The sequence below is a fragment of the Dermacentor variabilis genome, chromosome 4, assembly GCF_050947875.1.
Source record: "Dermacentor variabilis isolate Ectoservices chromosome 4, ASM5094787v1, whole genome shotgun sequence".
NCBI classification, from domain to species: domain Eukaryota; kingdom Metazoa; phylum Arthropoda; class Arachnida; order Ixodida; family Ixodidae; genus Dermacentor; species Dermacentor variabilis.
Genome location: NC_134571.1, coordinates 179,869,510 through 179,893,537, shown reverse-complemented (window position 1 = coordinate 179,893,537; position 24,028 = coordinate 179,869,510). Strand labels below are relative to the sequence as shown.

Below are 24,028 nucleotides of genomic sequence, written 5' to 3'. Positions count from 1 at the left end.
CGGTGAAACAAACTTTTGTTTTTGCTGTCGTCGCGTCGTCCTCCAAAGAACTGCGAAGTGCTTTTTTTCTGTTTGTTTATTCCCGACGACAGAACCCAATTTTTTTTTGCCTCGTGTGCATGCCCGTATGTGTGCTCGCGCTTTTTCCCTTTTTTTTATTGTCTTACTTAATGTGCGTACTTTCCGTGTACGTCTTGTGTTTGAGCATCGAGTCGATGCTTCATAGGGAGGGGGAATAATGCCACCTGGTGTTATGAGCCAGCGACCATTCAGCATTGCGTGCCCTGCAAAACGGCGAAGAAGACGACGAGGTCAAGGATCCCGCGCCAGCTGGAGAACCGTCGCTTAGTGCTTGGCATTTTTTCGTCTCTGGCTGCTCGTACTGTCACTTACTCCTGCGTTAGCACGTGACAATATTATATACTGTTGCCACAGTATCTACTGCAATTCCTCCCGCCTTGACATTCGAGATTATAAGCGCATGATACGGCTGCAATAGTTGCCATGTTGTTCAAAAAGCGTTTGCGAAAAAAGGTGAAATTTCATCTTCGCAGCTGCTCCACTTCAAGCTAAAGCAAAAGGTTATCTCTATACCGCCCTTTTCAGAATTTTCTGTTTTGCTATATTTTGTTTAAGTTTGGCTGTGGAAACTTTTGGTGTCCTTTTACCATTGCATTCTTTTTTCACAAGGCTTCAGATTCACCTCTGATGCGTCCATCATGCGACAACACACATTTCAAGCCACATTGCGAAAACTCGGGCATCGTCTTGCTTTGTACAGGCCAAAGAAAGTCTCTCTATTTCGATTCTTGCTCATCTTTCGCCGGTTATGCCACAAAATACTGTACCAAGCAGACTGCTGTCCATGGAAAGTTTGCCAGTGCAAAAAGTGAAATACCTCGCAGCGGCGCTATCAGACTGCTCTGGAATATGTTAACAAAGAGGACTAAGCCGTGACCGACATTTTCACAAATGCTACTACACTTTTATAATCTCCGCATCACCATATAGATTATCAATTCTCTTTCCGCTCAAAATGAGTAACGGGATGAAAGTCAGGCGAGTTTTATAGCATTAAAGAGGCATATGTGCTTCTGCAGACAAAGGCGAAATTGGCCATAATAGCCGAGGCATGAAAAGCAGCCCTACAAAATATGTCAAACATACACACGCGCTTAAGCAACAAACATATGCCTGTTGCAAGTATGTGACGCCCCCTCGGGCATAATCTTGGTTCGCCCGCCAAGCTCGGTGGCCTGCTAAAGCTCGGCAGGCAACATTGGTCACCGCACCGCAATAAACGCCGACGAGCACGGCTGCTCGCCGGTCAGTCATCTTTCAGCATCACCACGCTGCGGAGCGTCCGTCTATCGGAGGGTGCCTAGAGCCCTCCCTTGTTCATGAGCCCGGGTGGATCGTGACGCTGGCGACGAGTACCTACGGAGCGTCCCACGCCACCGCGAGCGGCGAAACACCGCCCCCGTTGCTGTCGCCATGCCGCTGTACGGAAGGCTCGAGCAGTTCGCGGGAGATGGGTCCGCCTGGCAAATTTACTAGGAGCAAGTCCACGTGTTCTTCCGGGCAAACGACACACCCGAGGCCAAACAGCGGGACATTTTCCTGGCCAGCTGCGGGACCCGCGTCTTCAGCCTCTTGCTCGACCTTCTCAAGCCAGGCACGCCACATGTTAAGACACTGGGTGAGCTGCTTGCCATACTGCGCTCGCATTTTAACCCAGCACCGTCCACTCTAATGTAGCGTTTCCGCTTCAACAACTGGAGCCGCCGGGAAGGAGAGACCCTCGGGCAGTTCGTTGCTGTGCTACGTGGGTTAGCAAGTGCCTGCGTCTTCGGGTACCAACTGGACTCGCTGCTCCGGGACCGTTTCGTCTGCGGAATCAACAACCCCGCCATGCAGACGCGACTCCAGAAGCTTCCCGACCCCTCGCTGGTCGACGCCGTGAAGGCAGCGCTGGAAAAGGAAGCTGCCGCCAAGGACGCCGGTGAGATTGCCCGAGCGACTGGCTCACCATCGGCGGAAGCGGCGGTCAAGAAGTTGGCGACAATGGGCAGTACCTGCGGTCGCTGTAGTGGTGCCCACTCCCCCACACAGTGCCAGTTTTCTCGAGCACAGTGCTTTACGTGCAGGAAAACTGAGCACCTGGCACGTGTATGCCGAAGGGGGAGGACGAACAGTAAACAGCAGCAGCAGCCTGATTCAAGCCCAGGTACCAGACAAGCCCGCGGCCAGGGTAGCCGTCGCAAGCGTATGCGGCGGAGGCGTGTGACAGCAGGCTCAAGTTCATCCGCGGCCAGGCTCCACATCGTGGCCGAGAACCCGCCGATTTTCGAAATGTAGCACACAGGCTTTGTACCGTCGTCTGTGCCGCCGTACATGCTACCGTCGAAATCTGCGGGCACCCCATTTCCATGGAGCTAGACACAGGGGCCAGCGTGTCCGTAAGGGCCGAGAAACTTTTCAAGCGTACTTTCCCCGGTGTGTCCATCTAGGCTTCGGGCGTGATGCTACGCAGCTACTCCGGGCAACTCTCCCAGGTCCAGGGTCAGGCACAGGTCAGCGTTCGCTTTGGCGACAGGGAGGCAACCCTTCCCCTTTACTTAACGAAGGGGTCGTCGCCGACGCTGCTGGGTTGAAACTGGATTCATGCACTGGGCCTTCGTCTGCCAGAGTACCAGGAAGCCAGCCTGCATGTGGTGCAAGACGTCCTCAGCCTGCTGACAGAGTTCAAGTCCCTCTTCCAGCCAGGGGTGGGCACATTTGCCGGCACGACGGCTGGCATCTATGTACCAGAGGGAGCCCGGCCACGTTTTTTCAAGCCTCGCCCACTGCCGTTCGCCCTGAAGGACGGGGTCACCCAGGAGCTGCAGCGGTTCAGAGCGGTGTTCAGCGGTGCAGAGGGCAGGGATGCCCTCTGCAGCAGGAGCTGCAGAGGGCATCCTGGTGCCCGTAAAGACATCTGAATGGGCCGCTGCCATCGTGCCAGTCCTCAAGGGAGATGGCAGTGTCAGGATCTGCGATGATTTCAAAGTTACCATCAGCCCCGTCGCTACCGTCGAGAAGTACCCGCTACCCCGGATTGAAGATCTCTGGTCAGCATTGTCCGGTGGACAGAAGTTTACCAAGCTCGACCTCAGAGATGCTTACCAGCAGCTGGTGCTCCAGGATGCCTCCCGGAAGTATGTCAGAATATCGACAACTCTGGGACTCTTTCAGTACACGCGCTTACCGTTTGGCGCGGCCTCGGCCCCAGCCATATTCCTGAGGGAGATGGACAACCTCTTCAGGGGCATGAGGCACGTGGCGGTGTACTTGGAGGACATCCTGGTTACTGGCAGCGACGACGGGGACCACCTGCAGAACCTCCACAACGTCTTGGCACGACTACAGGACGCCGGCCTCAAGCTCAAGCTGGAAAAGTGCGTTGTCCTAGACCCCAGGGTTGAGCACTGGGGACATGTTATTTCCCAGGCAGGCCTAGCCCCGGCTCCTCGCAAAGTTGATGCGGTGCTCAAGGCACCTAAGCCCCAGAACAAGAAGGAGCTTCAGAGCTACCTGGGCCTCATCAACTTCTACAGGAGTTTTCTGCCGAATCTGTCGCAGCATCTACAGCCGCTCCATCTTCTGCTTCGAGATGGTCAACAATGGCTCTGGAAGAAGGAGCAGGACCAGGCCTTCCAGCGCAGCAAGCAGCTAATCACCAAGGCTCCAGTGCTGGTGCACTTCGATCCTGCTAAGCCTGTTGTCCTTACTGTAGATGCGTCGCCGTACGGTGTGGGAGCCATCCTGGCACACCGCGACAAAGATGGCCAGGAGCACCCTGTGTCGTTTGCTTCTCGATGGCTTCATGCTGCACAGCAACGTTACAGCCAGCTGGAAAAGGAAGGTTCGGCCCTCATGTTCGGTGTCAAAAGGTTCCACCAGTATCTGTGGGGCGGGAAGTTCGAGGCAGTCACGGACCACAAGCCGCTGTTGGGGCTGCTGGGGCCTGACAAGGCAGCTCCTGTGCAGGCGTCACCTCGAGTGGTACGCTGGACCTTGAGGCTGGCAGCTTACAGTTACCAGCTGATTTACCATCCGGGAAAGGACATGCGACCTGCTGGTGCCCTGAGCCGCCTGCCCCTGCCAGAGGTACCTGATGCTGTTCCAGAACCTGCTGAAGTGTTCATGCTGGAACACGCGTACCTGGAGGTGCTCTCCACATCTGCGGTATCTCAAGCGTCCAGCTGGGACCCAGTCCTGTCTCAGGTGGTCAATGCGGTGTCCCGTGGAGGGGAATTGGTGCAACAGGCCTATAGCCACAAGGCCGTTGAGCTGAGCTTGCAGCAGGGCTGCCTACTGTTGGGTTTAGGATGATGATCCCACAAAGTCTCCGGTCCAGGGTTCTGCAGTTGCGGCACGCTGGTCATCCTGGGGTAGAAAAGACCAAGATGGTGGCCCGGTCCCTAGTTTGGTGGCCTGGCCTGGACCAGGACATTGCTCACTTGGTGCAGAGCTGCCAAATCTGCCAGGAGCATCAGCGAGCTTCGCGCCATGTGGAGATCACCCCCTGGCCGTTCCCACAGAGACCCTGGTCCCGATTACATGGGGATTTTGGGGGACCCTTCAAGGGCCATTACTTCCTGGTGGTGGTGGACGCCTTTTCGAAGTGGGTGGAGGTTCTACCTGTCACCACTCCATCAGCAGGCGCGACCATTGCATCACTACGACAGGTATTCGCCACCCAGGGGTTGGCGGATGTCATCGCACCCGAGAATGGTCCTGCTTTCGCCAGCTCAGAGTACTTGACCTGGCTGACGCAGAACGGAATCCGCCGAATGATGGTTCCGCCGTACCACCCTGCTTCAAATGGTGCAGCCGAGCGGGTGGTGCAAACCATCAAAGACAAGCTCAAGAAGAGCCAGACTGGGGATTTCCGGATGCAGATTGCCCGGATACTATTCCAGTACCAGACCACACCTCACGATGTCACTGGCCGTGCTCCTCCTGGGTGGGATGGTCAAGACACCCTTGGACGTCTTGCATCCGGACCTCGATCCACAGTGCTTTTGAAGCAGCAGAAGCTGGCTGGTGACCAAGGATGCCGTCCCGGGCCTTTGCCATAGTCGGGAGCTCCAGTTTTCGCTAGGAACTTCCGTACTGGCCCACCTGGTCTGCTGGACAGGTGGTGTCTCCTGCCAGTGCATCATCGCTGCTCGTGCGCATGCCAGATGGGGCCATGTGGCACAGACACGCCGACCATGTCAGGCCTCGCGTCGGGACCTGGCCAGCACCCCCGACTGCCACTTCTGAGTTCCAGCCCGCAGGAGGACTAGCGGCAGCACCAGTCGCTTCCAGCGGAGCAACACCTACCTCGGAGGCGGCAACCGTAGCCAGTGGTGCGGCACCCGTTGGACCAGTGTCGAGCCCGGCACCACTCGCAAGGCCGACTACTACGAACCCTCTGGATGGAGCAAGGATGGCTCAGGCAGCACCCGGCGTTGCCACACCCGACCCGTCAACACCGGTGCCCAGGTGGAGTACTCGACACCGGATGCCACCGGACCGTTACTCGCCTGGATAGCAGGCAGCGTCGACCCCGCTAGGATGGAGGCAGAACCTCATATTGTGAACATGTACGTTTGTTTTTCATTTAACAAACAAACTGGGGGTAAGGGGGTGTAGCAAGTATGTGACGCCCCCTCGGGCATAATCTTGGTTCGCCCGCCAAGCTCGGTGGCCTGCTAAAGCTCGGCAGGCAACATTGGTCACCGCACCGCAATAAACACCGACAAGCACGGCTGCTCGTCGGTCAGTCATAGTTCAGCATCACCACGCTGCGGAGCATCCGTCTGTCGGAGGGTGCATCGAGCCCTCCCTTGTTCACGAGCCCGGGTGGATCGTGACAGTGCCCTCTATTAATTTCTGTCTTATCCACAGGCCAACCTTTCTGGCCATCGCATTACCTTCGTTAAACCAAAAAAGTGAATGGAGCGGCTGGGAATCGACTTCATTACAAAGCTTTCTGATGAATACCTTTAAGGATGTCCAGCACTTAGAAAAAGGTAAAAAATATTTACGAAGAAAGGACTCCCCTCTGGAGCCTGCCTCTTTGCAGCGACAAGTTCCAGCGGTCGGCTGAATTAAGAGAAGAATAAATGGCCCTTATGATGCGATAATTTGTTTACTTGATTCCATTCTTATCTAATCACTCACCGTTCGCGGCCATTGTGATAACGCAGGTGGAGAATGTTCAGGTGCTTTGGACCTTGCCCTTTCGACGGTCGGTTCAACTTCACCGCAATGGACCACCGTAACTCTATGAGCAACATTTTTAAAAACCTATATTTTTTTTAATTCGTCCTGTTTCAACAAGTTTCAAATAGCAATGTCGAGACGGTGCTTCCTTCTAATAAAAAATGCAGTTATGGCACTTAATCCTAACTTCGCCGCTGCTCTAGAGAGGTGTTTTAATCAGGACCAAAACGCTGCTATAACGCTGCGCTGTCACTAGGTACCCTATTAGAAAGTGTTAGCTTCTAAATGTTGTTGTTTGAGGCTTGTTGAAACTCGGCTAATCTATAGAAATACAAATTTCTAGAAATCTTGGCCTTATAATAACGCTTGTATAGCACGGGGATGTTCATTAGATTGCCGAAGGGGCCACGTCCGAAATTGATGGATATACGTCGCTCTGATCACTGACGAGGCGCGAGAAAGAATAGCATTGAGATTTCATCCTTATATACCCTTACCCAGAATATTACGAGTATTCCCTTTTCTGTCAGACTTTATAGCACCGGCTGACGGAAAATTAAACCTGACAGACTCAAACCTCATTCACTTGTGGCACATCAAACGAGCCACTTATACATAGTCTGATAACTGTGGTAGTTTAGAAACAACGGAATATATATCACCTGACTGCCCCATGCATCGCAAAGAAAGAAAGAAAACGGGATGTAATTTGGTAAGGTTCTCTGAGACTGCATGCCATCTTAGGCCCTACCTCCTGCTTTTCAAAATAACAACTCGTCTTAAGATTGATGCTTAGATGTCTTTCTGAAATTGTCATTATCAAAACATTTCAGCTAAGGGTTGCTTCCCCACGTAGAAAGACCTCAATGTTTCTCACGGTCTCACTTGCAAATGTTGCAATACATGCCGAGGCTGTCAGAAATGCAATATACCGCCGATAAGGTCAGCGGGATCGCTACAGCCTATCAAACCTTCTTGTCGTTCATCTGATTTCGACGTCTAATTCCGCGAGAACATCATTATGAGTTTCGCTCACAAACTTTCTTTCTACTTTTCTACTCTTCTTTGGAGCTTTTTAAAGCTGTCTCCTACCATATGTAGAGTAGCATGTCGGTAGTCATATGCACGCCAGCAACAATATCTCCTTTCTAATGAAAAGTTCTTCTATTTCTCTAAAACAGGCAACCAAGTTTATTTAGGGAATAACGGCAAGGGCGCCAATGTTATGGAAACGCAGTCAATAGCAGGACCCAATTAGAGAGATTGATGAGACAGGGCAATTTGCGTACTTAAGATAACGCGTCAGGGTACAGGGCAATGGTGACAGAGATCAGTTGGAGAGGTCGCCAGCTTGCATGCACAGGGGATTTAATTAGGCAGCCACTGATGAATGCAATGTCGCGTTATCATGCTCCCGTTTCTCTGCCCCCCCCCCAGCCGTTCCTTTAGCTATGGTAAAAAAAGATTAAGTGTTTCAACTGGATACCATATTCCTCTACTGGGTTAATGAAACTCATGAAAAGAAATTGAGCCTGCTTTCCCTTTACCAGCCCCTGTGTGCTCGTAAATTATAACAACAATCTTAATGGCACTATAGCCTTTACGGACATGCCCTTATGGTCCGGTATAAACAAACTTATACAAACACGTCCGGTACAAAGAAACCTTATAGTCCGGTATAAACAAACTCCTGTCTCCGCCAGGCTTCAGACTCATGGCTGCTTAATTAGAAGTCGCCTACTCTATTTCCGCCATTTCTCGAGTTTATATTTGTCTCAAATCTTTACACTAGTTCACAAGGCTACGCCTTTTACGCTCTATCAACGGCACACATATCGCAACGCGCAGCCCACTCGCTAAATGTTGTTGCTCGCCCAACTGCATCTACTGTCGCCTCTTCGTCGCCACTTTTCCCTCCCTTCCACAGCAGCAAACTAAAACCACCTGCTCTACCACATCGCTACCATCGCTAATATATTCGATTTCAACGAAGAAATAACAGCGTTCTGCAAATAACATCGTGAATAACGTCTCCTTCAATCTCTGTTGTTTCCACCCCTTATGTAATACCCTGCAAGCGGTCCTGAATAGTGAAAATTAATCTAACTTTTGTAATCACTTGTTTAATTCCTACATCAACTAATTTTGAAAAGTATGCCTCACTTGTAACACTCATCTCAAAAGTATTGCTGAGTTTTCGCATCTTTCCCACTACTAAGCGATATCGAACGCATTTTTCGGAGCTAGCTATACCCATTTTGCTTCAGAACGCGTTCACTGCACTCACTAATTATAATATCAAATTGTTGCTGCCACACTATACAACTCCTCTGTTATGTTTCATTTTGGCCGCTCGCACTAGGCTCGTACTTTTTTATTGTATTCTCCCGCTCTGACGGCAGCTCGCTTTTAGCTTCGCCATGCCCCTTTCTCGTGCGTCTGCTATATGATGTGCACATCGTTACAATTCGCCCAATCGCTGTAAAGGCCGTTCGTCGTTTCACCGATAAACTTGCGCATGACTGCTCACTCTCAATCTCTCAAACCTAGTCGAACATTGTTCTGTAATCACCTTCAACAGAGGGCATTGTTGCGCTTCGTCCTTTCTTTTCCAATAGAGGGCACGTTCACACTGACACGTTCGGCATCTAAGCCAGCGCGGAATGCGATCCCTGGGAGACGAGTTCCGATGAAAAGGACCTTTCCGCGTCGATTGGTTCTAGACCGATTTCTATCGTCGCTGCCACCGCAATCCCTCGCCGCAGACCGATCAGATTGCTAGCCAGTAAGTAAGTCATTTCTCGCGGCAGTTTGCAAACGGGGCCGACCACATTCCAGCTCAGCATGTGGCAAACGACTGCTGGGACGGCGAAGATGTTGTGTTCTGGGTGGCAGGCATCACGTCAAGCACAATCATAATGCTGTCCGGCACTGTACTATGCAATAAATAAATAAATAAATAAATAAATAAATAAATAAATAAATGTCTGAAAGAACGAACTATCCCCAAAGCCAGCCAAGAAAACTTAAGGAAGTGGCAAAAGTTAATGCACACATAGGTGGAGAGCTCTCATCTTCCCGAGAGGGGGGGGGGGAGGAGGAAGGGCTGGGGCCCGAACATCTTTCCCAACTCCGTATATATATATATATATATATTTCTGGCACTTGAAGGAACTTCGTGTGACCTCGAAGAATTGGGCGCTGAAGTGATGGCGATATATGAGTATGCACAAGACCTCATAGTAGGGGACAGTTCACTTTGACAGCCTGAGTCCTCCAGGTAGTGTAATCTTCCTTAGTGTTACTGTTGCATACATGGCTATCACAAATTGTGCTTCGCCTTTCCGGCGAAACTTGAGCCTCTCTCTCTCCTTTTCTTTTTGTGAGTCCGAGTATAAGCGCTGCTGCGCGTAACTGCTGTTGATTCTTACTTCGAGTGAATGCGGCTTTGTCTTATTTTGGTTACTGAGGGAATTATACAGTGTTCCCCAACTATCATGCATCAATATTTAAAATAAGGGCAGTTGCGTTACTCGAGGAAAACCTAGTGCATATTGTTCCCAGTATAGTGGAGTAGTCGCCAGTAGTTCTTTCGTTGCTGAGATTTAATTCGGTAATTGCAAATAATTCTCTAACTTGAGAAGTACTGTCCCAATTTTCAAAGTGTAAACAAGGCATTTGTAGGCACCCCAAAATGACATATAACTGCGGTGTTTTCAGCGACGTGCTAATTGCGTACATTTTTTTTTCGACTGGCAAAGAAACCTCAAGAATTATAAAAAATATCAGGGGAGTGGGCTCCCACCCGCCTCATCAAGCAGCGCACCTAAATAACCTGATTGAAAGCAATTGCATTGCCTGTCGCAAACCCGAAGAGACAGCGCATCACCTTGATAATGGTACGGAAGGAACACCAACAGCAGGTTCCGTGGCTTCGCAGCTACTGCTTCCTTGCTTTCATTTCTACGTCACACTCATTATCCGTCTCTCAAGGCCGACTGATCACATTGACAACAAAAGCCCCTTGATAACGCGACCGAAACGCCGCAAGGAAGTACTTGCTTCGGACCAAAGCTAAATTAAAGTGACCGTTTTATTTTTCATGAAATTGTATACGTTCTGAAAAAAAACGGATTCGTGTCAAAAGATAAAAGCGAAATAAACAGACTGGGAAGCGAACAACGTGTAGGGAAAAGGTAAAGCAGATGTGTTCAAGGAAGTGAATATAAGACTTCTAAATGAACCGAATTGGCAATCAGAATATCTGCACAGAAAAAGAGAAAGAGAAACACCTGATTTCAGTGTGTCCTTAAAATTTATGAATTTGTAAGCTCCGTTGAGCACCAGCCTGGAGGATGTGTTCGAAAAGGTCTTCTTTTCTTTAGCTACGCAGTAAGTACTGTGTCCGTTTTATCACATCTTGAGTGGCTTTCTTGGTGACCCAGGCCAAATTCTACGGCAGACATCCGTCATCCTTGCCTTGAACTAATCTGACGTCAGTCTGGATCATGTAAGCATAATCTTTCGCATAACCTCAAAGAAAGAAATCGAGTGGGGAGAAGTAAGGGGACCTAGCCGGCCAATTTACAGGCACATGCCTTCCAATCTACTGCACATGAAAAGTCGCATCCAGCCGGTTTCGTGCTCGGCTGCTGCTGTGTGCAGGTGCCCCATCTTGCTGATACCACTGAAGAGGAAGACGTGACAGCGGGAATTCACTGAGAAACTCCTCAACCACTCCTTGAAGGATTTCGTTCACGTACCGCTGTCCAATCAGTGTGTGATCGAAGAAGATGGGATCGCTTATAGCAACGGCGGAAATTCTTAACCACACATTGAGCGACCACTGATACTGGTGCTAATTGCGCTTTACCCAGTGTACATTGTAGTGACTCCAGTAGTGTGCATTATGCTAATTTACCTGCGCGTTTCTGTGAAAATTGGCTTCATCTGTGGACCTGATGCGCTCAAAATGCCCGTTAACTCATCGGCTTTTGTGGGGACCGAATTCGAGAAATGTAGACCAATCGACAGGTCCCTATTTTTCAAACATTGCTGCTGGTTAAGGTGATATGGGTGAAAGGCTGTCATTTAGAATCCCCGAAACAGATGACTTGGAAATTGGCATCTGGGCGGCCCCGTCCCGCACGCTAGCGTGAGGGTTTGAGGCCATAAATGCTAGAACATCCGTGCGCAGGCTAGGACTCAACGATGGAGTCCTCCGCCGCTGTTTCTTCAAGCTGCCGGTTTGTCTCTCGTTTTCCCAATTTCTGATAATAGCCGATGCGCTTGGTCTACCACTACACTTCCTTGTTTGATGTACATATTTGCGTTCTTCCTCTCGTTGCCATTTGCAGATCCCAAGACAACGATCATGCTTACTTTCTGCTCGTTAGAGAAAGACATGGCGACTGGGACGAAACAAAACACACCTTTAAACCTTCGCACTGACGTTGTCAATTCGCTTTTGTAGTGATACCTTTTGTAGCAAAAAAAAAGAAACATCCGTGCACTTTATCTACGCTGAGACAACAGGTATCACAGCTAGTTTCCAAGCAACACCAAACGCGACGCGCTACTTCGGCCGGGGCGTGGCGGATAAGGCACTGGGTCGATCACGATGTTTTTTTTTGTTTCCATAATTTAGTTCTGACGCACTCAGAGGGAGCTTCTTCGAGCGCACTGCTTTACGATGTGGGTGGAATCGCAGTCACGTGGTATTTTCCATATTTCTCGGAGTTTATTTATCAGTCGGAAAAAGAAGTAGTACGCAATTAGTACGTCGCTGAAAATAAGGGTGCACCTACTAATGTTTCATTGAGATGTTGATAAATAGATAGTAAATCTTGAGTTAGATCATTATTTACAATTACCTAATTAAATTTGAGTAACGAAAAAATTAATGGCAGCTACTACAGTGTACTGTAGACAATATGCACTAGGTTTTCTTCGATGAGCGCATTGATATGCCTTTTTTTTTAATCTTGGTGCATGATGGTTAATTGGGAGTCCCTGTATATATTTATGACCTTTGCATGCAACTCAGGAAGTTTCCGTTCCTAGTAGGTACTCTAAATGATTAGAAACTTTTTTTCATGAGTCGTTAGCATTGCTTACTGCAAAGAGAAGCAATACTGAGACACACAACGTTCATATGCATTTCACATGCCATTGACAAAGTACTCTGTCGATGGGGTCACTGAAGTCTATAGGTTCCTTTTAATGGTCAAAAAAGCACGCAAAGCAATTTGAAGCATCGTAAATATAAAGCAACATATTGATTATCTAGGCATAGGATATCCACGCCTTCAGAAATAATGTTTCATTGGCTGCCTCCATCTCTTTCGAAAGTATAACAAACTTGGTCCTGCGTGTATATTTAAATACATTGTGTATCTGCATGGTGTTTACAATGGAAATTTAAACCATGTTGAAGCGAGAAAATACGGATGAGGCAGCCGCCGCTAGTGCTTCTAATGCGTGTGTCCTCCTATTTTCAGGATTCGCAGAAATAAAGCGAACGTACGAATTAAAAGCCGTGCACGTCCGCGTCAACAATGACGCAGTAAGCTATTAGCTCCAGTAAAGTTTCAAGTGACAAGGTCGAGGCAAGTCAAAAGGAACTTCAAATGATGTGGGTGACAAAGCCTGGGCAATGGCACTTTAGATGTGTGTGTGTGAGGTGGGGGGAGGGAGGGGGCTTCGGTATCGCCTGAGCCCCTGCACCCCGGGAAGCTCTGGAGGGGACTCGGATTTCAAAGCCCCCCGTTGTCGGCGTCTATGAGGGCGCACTTGATGGATCGCGCCAGCAGTAAAATATTCCGCACTCTTTATCACTTTGTGGTATATCGAGAGCTGACCGCGTCATCGGCAGTGCCTTGAATCATCAGTGCGAACGAGCTGTTCCGGCAGCACAGCCAAAACTCGCGGATTTCTAGGCTGACTTCGTGGTTCTACTTGAATTTCGTTCTGTCTAGAGTTTTGATGTTTGAAACGTCAGGCCCTAGTTCAGCCGTAACAAAGCAGTAACAAGCAGTAGCTAAGCATTAACAAAGTGGTAGCCCTAACTGCCTCGCCGCGAGATCGTCGAGCTGCTAGGAGGGTCCGACCATTCTATCACTTCAAAAGGGATATACCGTGGCACAGTTTACTGCTGTTTCTGGGTTGATACCAATGAATAAACTCATTCTCAGTCACATTGCAACAGATTGTTATCGATAATTTGATATACGCCTTTCGTTTTTTCGAGTTAAGCACAATAAATTATTGCGCCTTGCAACTATGGAGGTTGAGCCAATGACGATATGTCATTTGTGTAACCTTTCTTACTCTGGATTTTCTTTACGTAATGACTCTGATGATTCAAAAGTTACGTTCACTAAGGGTCACCATTAAACTAAGTAAAAATTTCGCATATATATTGAACCGCAAGAGTATTTATGTTTGTTAACTATACAAACCATTCGAGGGCAAAAGCACTATCTCGACAACTGCGCCCCGTAACGTACACCGTAACAAATATGAAATCCCAAATTTTATGTCATGGTGAGCGCTCTAATGACATAAATATAAGATTAATTACCGTTTTCGCTGCACAATTTTCCTCTCTTCACTAAAGGGTTCATGCTGACGCCGTCAGAGAAACGATAGAAATAGCACAATAGCACTAACATTCATGTAATATATAGCCCTATATAAGTACTACATGTGTGAGAGCCCCATAGTTTCGAAAACAGATTGACGTCAATTTGATGCCTACAGCGTGGATGGTGGTGCCAGCCATTTCCGTAAATCATCCTTTTCTGAACATGCAAGGTGCGCCAACGTTCAAGCGCAATCTGGAGCTATTCCATTCATGCATAAAAAAACTGCGAATCGCGTGCATATAACAGGAAATTGTCCCATCTATGTCCCATGTTTCACAAAGCCGGCTTCTAGCCGTGCCAGTGAAAGGATGCATGGGTTGTTAGACCGAAGCTCAAGCAGTAAAAATTAAGTGTGCGCACGGCCATTTCATTTTTTTCCAACTCATCAAGTCGTTTCCTTTTTAGTCGTGCACGTCGCGAAAAAGCGCTGACAAGCACGGCTATACATTTTGCCAGACCACTACAACTCTCACACCAATTATTTTATCACATGCGCCTAATCTTTCTTTTTTAATTGCATAAAATTGCACTGCAGCATCCTGAGCTGTGAATTCGTGCACTACAACACGAACATGCTAGAACTAATGAAATGATGACAAGCCCGCGCGCGCGCGAGAGAGAGAGAGAGAGCGTGAATGGGAAAAGGCCGGGAGGTTAACCAGATGCGAGTTTCCGGTTTGCTACCCTGCACTGGGGGTGGGGGAAATAGAAGTAAGGCAGAAACGTTCAACAACCTTAAGTACGATACACCTAATTATTGCAAAGAATATTTGTCCTCTTACCAATATGAAACATTTGTATCAAATAACTTGTATGTAGAGCTCATGTTCCTGTAAGTGAACGTTTTCCGCAGCACGTGACCCTCTTTAGACAGAGGCTTGAATGCAGCCTTCACACAAATGGAATCCTTTCGCTTGCCTGGAACTGCGTAGGTTCTTCTTAACATGGTGAAATCCAAGGAACTGTTAAAGAACTGGAAAAGTGAGCAAGAGAGGCTTAGTCCCATACCGTTGTTTTAACTTAAAATAATTTGGTAGAAGAAGAATAAGAATGGGCTGGAGTGCGTTTGGCAGGCAGTCCCAAACCTTGAACAGCAGGTTGCCGTTATCCCTCAAGAGAAAAGTATATAATAGCTGTGTCTTACCAGTATTCACCTACGGGGCAGAAACCTGGAGGCTTACGAAAAGGTTTCTACTCAAATTGAGGACGACACAACGAGCTATGGAAAGAATGATAGGTGTAACGTTAAGGGATAAGAAAAGGGCAGATTGGGTGAGGGAACAAACGCGAGTTAATGACATCTTAGTTGAAATCAAGAAAAAGAAATGGGCATGGGCAGGACATGTAATGAGGAGGGAAGATAACCGATGGTCATTAAGGGTTACGGACTGGATCCCAAGGGAAGGGAAGCGTAGCAGGGGGCGGCAGAAAGTTAGGTGGGCGGATGAGATTAAGAAGTTTTCAGGGACGGCATGGCCACAATTAGTACATGACCGGGGTTGTTGGAGAAGTATGGGAGAGGCCTTTGCCCTGCAGTAGGCGTAACCAGGCTGATGATGATGATGATGATGATGATGTTGTTGTTGTTGTTGATGATGATGATGATGATGATGATGATGATTTGGTTGACCCAACGCACCTGTCCGAATCTATGTCAAATGAAGTTTTAGAAAAGCAGTGGGTAATTAATCATACACAACTAACGGCATTCCCTACGATTGTGTTTATGTTCATCCTGTGCAACGTGCCCCATCATGCAAGGCTTACGTTAATCGACCAAGAATCTCGCACATTTATTCCTACGCAAGTCTTTGGCTCATGCCCTACACCGCTCAAGAGCTCGGCAGGGATGCAAACGAAGTAAGGTGCATGCACATGTAAGGTGTTTACGCAGCGATGTCACGAGGAGCAATGCGTTGTATGTTCATGTACACTGTAGCGCAAAGGCACACATATAACCACTAATAAGCGGGCGACGGGGAGATGGCGCTACTAACAACTAAATGTTTTATTTCAGCTGATTGATATACAGGGTGCGCCAGCTAAATTTAGCGAGAATGAAAAATATGCCTATGCTCTATAAGACAACGCGACCGAATGCATGTTGCTGGCCATTGTATGGGGTAAGTCGCGCACTTTTTGTATTCAGCTTAACTGCATAATTGGTCCAGATTAGTTAACCAATTTCTAAAGCATTGAATTTAGGCAGAAAATTACAATAAGAAACGAGTAGAACGGTTTGCAAAACGTCCGATTAAGCAGTTTCTGCCATCCAAGCCGTCATCCCTTGTCCATCCACCTTCAGAGAAAGCGTCACCAATCAACTTTCACCATAAATTAACACATAGTTTCTGCTTATTCCTGTGTAGCCCACCACTTATACAGTACCCCCACGGGTTCTTTAAGGAATAAAAATGAAATGAAATGAAATTAGTTATTCCTCTCGCGTTCACGGCCTCATTTTCGGGGACCAAAAAGCAAACCGCGGGCACACAAAGTGGCACATAGAGCCGCGTGTGCCTGGCGCCTTTTGATACCTTCGGCGAGGCCCCAAAGCTTTCAGGCAACGTTCCAATCCAGTGCGCATTAAGCGTTGATAATTGTCAAATTAGGCACATCCATAAGTTTCTTCTTTGTTGCAAAGGTCCCCTTCCGTTCTTTGCTTTTCTTTGAGGGTATTTTGTTTGTCGAATTTGAATGTATGATTAACCCTACTGCTGGCTTTCAGTGCGCGTTCTCAGTCCCTCAACAAACGTGGCTTTCTCGGAAAAAGGAAACCCAAAAACGTTAGGCACTAGGATGGTTGAAATAACGCACTGAAGTCTGGTTTTCTCCTTCGCTAGTATTAAGGAATCTCAAACGAGGGCTGCAGGAACGATTCTGACAAGGTGACAAGGTTATTCTGACAAGGTGACAAGGACGTGCGAACTTGGCAGTTCTCGTGGTTGGTTGGGTGCACGATGTTGTTTACGCCTTGGGCTGGGTGTGGTTTATTTCCAGAAGGTGTCACCAGGTGGGCCTTGTAACGATCGGCGAACAAAGCAAGAAGCGCGGGGTCTATTGGTCTTTTCGAGGTGCTCCGATACTGCAGCCCCTTCGAGACCTCCTGTGGTGGCGGACGGGCTGTCATGATGGGCTTATCGGGTGTGAGAGGCGTTCAGGCGGGCTTCCCCACGTCAACCTAATTGCCCTCTTCTCCGAATCGACGACACGCTTTTCCCCGAGCTGACACCCAGATATAGAAGAAACTGGAGGTCAAAACGAAGTCACGCTTTTGCCCGAGCTGACACAAAATGATACAAGAAAAACCAAAAGGCAAGAAGGCGCCCCCCCTTTCCACAAGCTGACACAAGAGAGGAGGCAAAGCAAGACCAACCAAAAGGTAAGAAGATGCACCTTCACGCCTCCGCTCTCCACAAGCTGACACAAAAGTGTGGACTGCGAAAAGCGCTACTACTACACAGGCTCCGGAAGAAGACGGCGACAACGACAGGACCGCCAGTGGTTATTTAAGGCAGTGCTATCCCACGTGTGGAAGAGACCACTCGAGACTCAGATGAGAGTCACTTCCATGTACCATTGAAGTAAATACAATCTTTTCTAGTTTTTTTTATAGTCACTTGCAACACAACTGCCAAGGTTGATGAGCTGAATAGACAAGAACGGAGGATAAGCATCGATGAACTGGCAGAGCGCGTGACCATCAGTCACGGTTTAGTTCACACCATAATTCATGAAAATCTCCGTTATCAGGTCTTGTGTTCGCAATGGATGTCCAAGATTTTGAACCACATTCAGAAGACGGAGAGGTTCGGCCTCAGCCTTGAGTCAACTGATCCGGTATCACATTGATGGTGACGACTTGTCTGCGATTGTCACCAGGGACGAATCATGGCGCCACTACTACGAGCCTGCAACACTACAGCAAAGCTTAGAGTGGAAACATTCAAATTCACCACCCCCAAAGAAAGCAAAGGCTGTCATTTCCGCCGGGAAGGCGTTGATTTTTTTGTCAATCGTCAGAGCCATTACTGATCGAATTTGCTAAACCTGGAGAGACTATCAACCGTTTGAGATATTGTGAAACGCTGGATCGGCTGCGTGCCGAAACAAGAAGAAACGACGTTGGCAATTGTCGAATGGGGTCATCTTGCTCCACGACAACGTCCGTCCAAACGTCGTTGGTCTGGTTAACACAAAACTGGCGAAGTTCAAGTGGGAAACGCTGCAGCATCCGCCATACAGCCCAGACCTGGCGCCTTGCGACTTCCACATTTTGGGGCAATTGAAAAAACAGCTCAAGAAAACGCCATTGTCCGACACATTCGTGTCCGACGGTGACGTGAAAGAATCAGTTACAGACTTTTTGAAGCAGCAACACAAGGGTTTTTATGAGACGGGAATCACGCGATTCATTAGTCAGGACGACAAATATGTAAATGCTCATGGAGGCTACTTTTAAATGAAGTACCCCGTTTCTCATTTGCCTCGCCCTCATATATATTGCAGAACTGCTGCTTTTTATTTTGCTCTCTGTTGAGACTACACTTTCGGTGCAATTACACACAATACAAGACCGGTGACAGCTGCTCCTCCTCAACACATTGGAACAAAAGACAGCGTCATTGAGATTTTTCTCTGGCCGTTGCATATACGTAAACAAGGTTCTTGAATGACAAAGTTTCATTAAAGTATTTGTCTTCAACTTGTTCATTTACCGGCCTTTACATTTTTCATATCAGCGACATGCACTGCTTCGCTGGTTTCAAACTGATATAGTTCTAAAGTTCTTGTGATATTTTCTTTACTTAATAAATACACAGAAAACATGGAATCAATAATATCAGTTATTTGGGACACGATTTTTGAGACATACGAATATACACTTTTATGAAAAAAATACATGTTTTATTTTTCTTGTCAGTATGTAGCGTTCAAGAAATGGTTTGCAGAATCATTGGCAATGCCGATGCATTTATTATTCGTGCATTTGATATCTCGACAAATTCTATAAGGAGGATGCCGAGCTGCAACGTGAGCCCCCCTCGAACGAAATTTCTGACTACGCCTCTGCACTACTCACGTCCTCGAGGTAATGGTAGTTCCATGGTTGTCATACAGTCATGACATCCCGTTCTAGTTAGGTCATTCTCGTAACGCTATTGTACCATCGCGATCATTTCAGAAACATCATCAAATTGTCGTCATACCCTCATCGTCATACCACCTTCGTAGTTCCATCGACGTTATTCTAACGTAATCATGCTGTCGTCCTCCAATCGTGATAATGTCGCGGTTATCATACCATCGCTGTCATTGCGTCGTCTACACATAGCAATTCTAGATATGTCTACATATGGTATTTGTTGTCATACCGTGGTCGTGATACCGCTGAGATAGTTTCATCGTCGTCATTCCTGCTTCGTCGTCTGATTATCATCATATTGTCGTCGTCCCGCCATTTTCGTCATACAGTCGCCGTCACGCTTTCGTCCTCACGACATCATCGCCGTACCCTTGTCTTGCATCCAATTGTCGCCAGGCAACCGTCGCCACGCTATTGTCGCACCGTCGTCATCATTTAAAAATGTCATCCAATTGCTGTCATGCCGCCGTCATCAGACAGCCTTCGTCGTCCCATAGACATAACTTCTTCGCTCTGTTATAACTGTGCTATCGTTAATCAATCGTGATTATACCACCGTCGTCATGGCACTGTAATGTAATTGTGGTAATTTATGGTCATCACTTCGCAATCATCCCGCCGTCATCCTCACGGTGCCTTCGTCGTTCTATAGACACCGTTCCTTCGTAGTTTGATCGTCGTGACTGCATGCGCCATAGGCGTACGGTCCTCGTCCTATCGTCATGATATAACTTTCGCGAGCGATGTTCATGCCAAAGTGGGTCATTCACGGAGACAGTGCATGTCACATATAGCAGAAGTATTTTATGTCTCACGAGGAGCACTACAAAGTCCAAATATACTTATCTCACTCCATACGGTGTGTCGCTAGTCATCGATACATTGAGTGAATGCTAATCGCAATAATTTCGTTAGTCATCCTAAGATGGCTTCCGCCAGAATTCTTTCTTCTTCGCGACACTAAACAACTATGGTAAACATAATTCACAAGTTATTAAGACTTCGAATTTCTAGAGGTGATCATGCTCAGGCGTGAAACGAACGAGCCGACGTTCGATGGAGGTAGCACTGTGAGTTTGACAACGGCTTCGCCTATCAACAAGGGGACGGCATATTGGTGGCTAGGAGTAGGGTCGAAAGACCAACTTCAAGAGTTGCTAGACCTCTCATTGTCTAATCAAAATGAGGAAGAGCTAGAAAGATATTTGCTTTGAAATCGTGCTAAAGAGATTGCAAACTATTTGACTGGTTTGACACCCATCCCTAAAAAAATTCAATAAATTCTCATGTATTCAAGTATTCTTTCGTATAGCTACTACAAGAAGAATCAATGAGAGGAGTTTCCGCATTTTTCCAGAGCAGAAGACGTGCGTAGAGGCAGAGTTGTCTGTGATATTTTGTTACTGCACAATAATATGTAGATTTTCGATAGCGGTCAATGATGTGCCGCTTCGCGCTGCCTGTGCGTCATCATTTTAATAGAAAAAGAAAAATGAAGTAAATTTTCAACAAATTCTCAGAGTTCCTAAATAAAGTAGTAGCAAATTCTGGCAGTTCAACTAACAATTTTTTTTATGTTATGGCATTGGGCAGTCGATGCTGGTTTCTATTATCTGCCTTCATTATTTGTCCAAGTGAGTACAGTGATCTGCCGTAGCTTATCGCATAAGAAGTAATTGTATTAGGACGTTCAAGTGCCCATTCCTGTTAGATAAATACGTTAAGCCTACGCTGATGCTGCAAAATTTCTCAGCATTGCCCAGATGAATGTGAAAAAGAAAACAAAACGCAGAAGATGCCGCAATGAATTTTTCATCTGAATGCAATTTCCACACGTTAAGTGGCTCAGCCCTCGTGTTCGCAGTCTTGTATATGTTTCTCTAACAGTAGATGGGTTGCTTACAAATATACGTTCACAAACAAGCGGATCACGTTCAAATCCTTCGAAAAAAAAACTACGTTGTTCTAAGTGCATTGCACTGAAGCAATACTAGACAGAGTCCAAATCTGCATATACTGCGAAACAAGGACGCCTAAAAATTGTCGACTGAAGAAATGACACCATTTAATGAAGCAGAGTAAAGCACCAAAAATGGCGTGTTCCATGTGAAAATATGATTGCACATAAGCGTCAGGCTTGAGGATCACCAATTTCTGTTTAATTAAAGAAGGTTTGTGCGCATATCATGCTACTTCTGAGATCCAGCATGCCTTCATATTTAAATTTACATTTGCATCAAATTTATTGGCACCAATTCCATCACTGTACATCCCACTGATTCTATTAAATTCAAAAGTGAGCTAAGATGGCTGCCGATGCGTACGGTAGTGTTCACCTATAGTTTCGCTAGGGTATATTGCCGCACAGCTATATAGAAAATGTAGTATGGCCGTTCATATCACACTTTAAAGCAAGATGATGCCGATCAAAGGATGTACTTTTCCATATCTTCCTCTCAAAATGTAAGCAGTTGTCGTGCCACTCTAGCTGGCTGTTTCCAGCCTGATCTTTCCCCGTTTCCGTAAGTGTGCAATGTATATGTGTGTTTTCAAACCAAACAGTCGAATCATAATCTGTGCATGTTCGGCTAGCAATAAAATCAAATGTTCATTTCTCTTACAGTTAAAACAGCCAGCAACAGTGGACACAGGGCCACAAGCTGCTTTGATACAACTTGAAGAACGCCCAGTGCCCGTTGGCCGCATGATAGTACCTTCAATATATCCGAGAACTTGGCCTTGCCTTGTATAGGCTCGAGGGTTAATGAGTCTAGCAGGACCAGACCGGCCCGGGTCGTGCCGCGCCGGAATTCTTCAGGCCTGAGCAGGGTACGGGCCAGGTTTAAAGTTGCCGAGCCGGACTCTGGAGGGCCAACGCATGGTACTTTCGGGCTAGGCCAGAGCCCGGACTTATGAACAGGCCTGTGCAGTTCTTTAAATTGACCAACAAAATATTGCCACACATCAAACTTCTACATGTAATCTTGACTCATACGGATATCTAACTTGCATAGATATCTTACAAAAGAGCGCACGGCATTCAATGGCCTTGTTGATTTCCCTAAATTTCTTACATTTCTGGCGCCCAAGCTCGGTCCATCGTTTATGTCTCACTGGGCATGTGCACCTTCATGGGCAATCCTATAAAATTGGTATGTCCCATTGTGACACAAGAGGTACATATTCTTCAAATATATTTGGGTATGTGTCACACTTATGTGCACAATGTGCATTCATATAAACTGAATTTTACGTTTCGGCATAGCATGAGAAGAGTGCAGTGTATAAACATCAACATTCCCTGAGTTTACAGGTTGAATTGGATGAGAATAAATAGAATAGTATGAATTGCGTTTACTTGCACAGTATTTAACTGTTTAGGAAAAACGTAGCTTTGCAGATAATCCAAATTGGGTGGTGGATCAGCCATAATTATTTTCGATTTAGCACTTCGTTGTTATAGTATTGCTCCGGACAATGCATTTATCTCAAATTACACATTTTATGTGAAATGCGTGTATACAAGCTCATCTCACAAGACGTCAACGCATCCAGCCCGCCGTGAATATGCAGATAAGACAAGAATGCTACAAATATATCGAGCGAACGTTTTCGCCTATACTTTTAATTTAACTCATAATTCCGCAAACATATTGCAGTTTACCGATTACCCCTACTATGACGCATATATCATGGTTCATAATTGCAAGCCAGAATGTTCGATTGCTCACCGTCCATCCGTCAATACTCGAATTGCAGGCTTCTCCTTTGTACATTGAACCCAATCTAAATGCATCGGCCAGCAAGTAATTTCCGGTAAGTAAAAATATAAACATCTCAAACGATCGCATGAGCAAAAACTGGAGCTCATCGCTAGCCATTTTATTCTCTGGAGGCACTATTATTCTTTGACGCAGAAGCAAAACGTCACATTCTTCACATTAGCAAGAATAAACGCGGAAAAATCAGCTTAAAAGGTAAAAGTCAGACCTTTATACCGTATATCATTAGGTATCCTGACAAAATGTCGTCTTTGCGACTCACATCTTTCAATAAAAAAAAAGAATCATTGTCACAAATACGAAGTTCACGTTTAAACCATAGCAACAAAGCATCGCCTTCTCATACAAATAGGGCAGGCGGTATTGAAAATTTGAGTGTTCGCAAACTGCTTTCATTGGTACCTCTTACACATGTTCATTATCAGTGTATGTATATTCAATATAAGAAAAAATGATCCTCTTATTACGTAACCAAATATGTAAATCGCAAAAATAAGCTGCAAAGTAATTAGGTTTCTGTTACATGACCGCACTGACGGTTATTTCATCTTTTGATGCGGGCTCGTTGGTACATTCACTTGGAATAGGAATGTGCGTTATTGCACTAGATTGTAGATATTTATAATGTGGAGAACGAGCACGAAGTTTGACAAGGACGAGGGAAGGCGAAGGACACGTGATTCTTTATATTGGTACTTGATTCGCCGGCATTTGGATACGTGTATCGCTTGCACTTCTGGCTTGCTCGCGAAAGCCGATTTTATTTTGATAGATAAGGTTATTTAAATGCATTTAGTGGTTGCTTGTAATCACTGTGGGCTCAAAAAAAGAACACCCGCCCTGTTTCCTCCCTCATCCCTGTCCATTCTGCGTTTTTTTTTCGACGTCTAGCTTGGGTTTAGTGTAACGCAAACAATATGACACGATAAAATCTGTTCATGTTTTTCTCCACTCCTCGTCTTCTTGGTGCTACACTACTACTTCAATATATTGTCTTCGCTTCGATAAAGAGGGAAATGTACCGTGGCAGTGGTGGCCGCACAGGTATTAACTATCCCTCCACTTCCTGCTCCTTCACCACTTCCAATGTTGCAACTCATGTAATGATGAAAGTGGTTGAACAACAGAAAGATCAGCTAAGGGCACTTGACTTCTTGAGGGCCACAGCTGATTTCCTTGACAGGTTTTCCGCAACACCC

At 46.7% G+C, this 24,028-nt stretch overlaps 1 protein-coding gene across 1 annotated transcript in view; it reads right to left on the bottom strand.

Annotated features, from left to right (window-relative positions):
* The window catches only part of LOC142579978 (uncharacterized), a 61,092-nt gene extending 38,122 nt beyond the window's left edge, over positions 1-22,970 (bottom strand). Inside the window, exons 1-2 of the mRNA XM_075690674.1 lie at positions 22,779-22,970; positions 14,684-14,874 (exon numbers count right to left, since the gene is read on the bottom strand). Coding sequence (XP_075546789.1) covers positions 14,684-14,874; positions 22,779-22,928 — 341 coding nt within the window. The 5' untranslated portion in view covers positions 22,929-22,970. The remainder of the gene's footprint in view (positions 1-14,683; positions 14,875-22,778) is intronic.
* Positions 22,971-24,028: the final 1,058 nt, after the last annotated feature.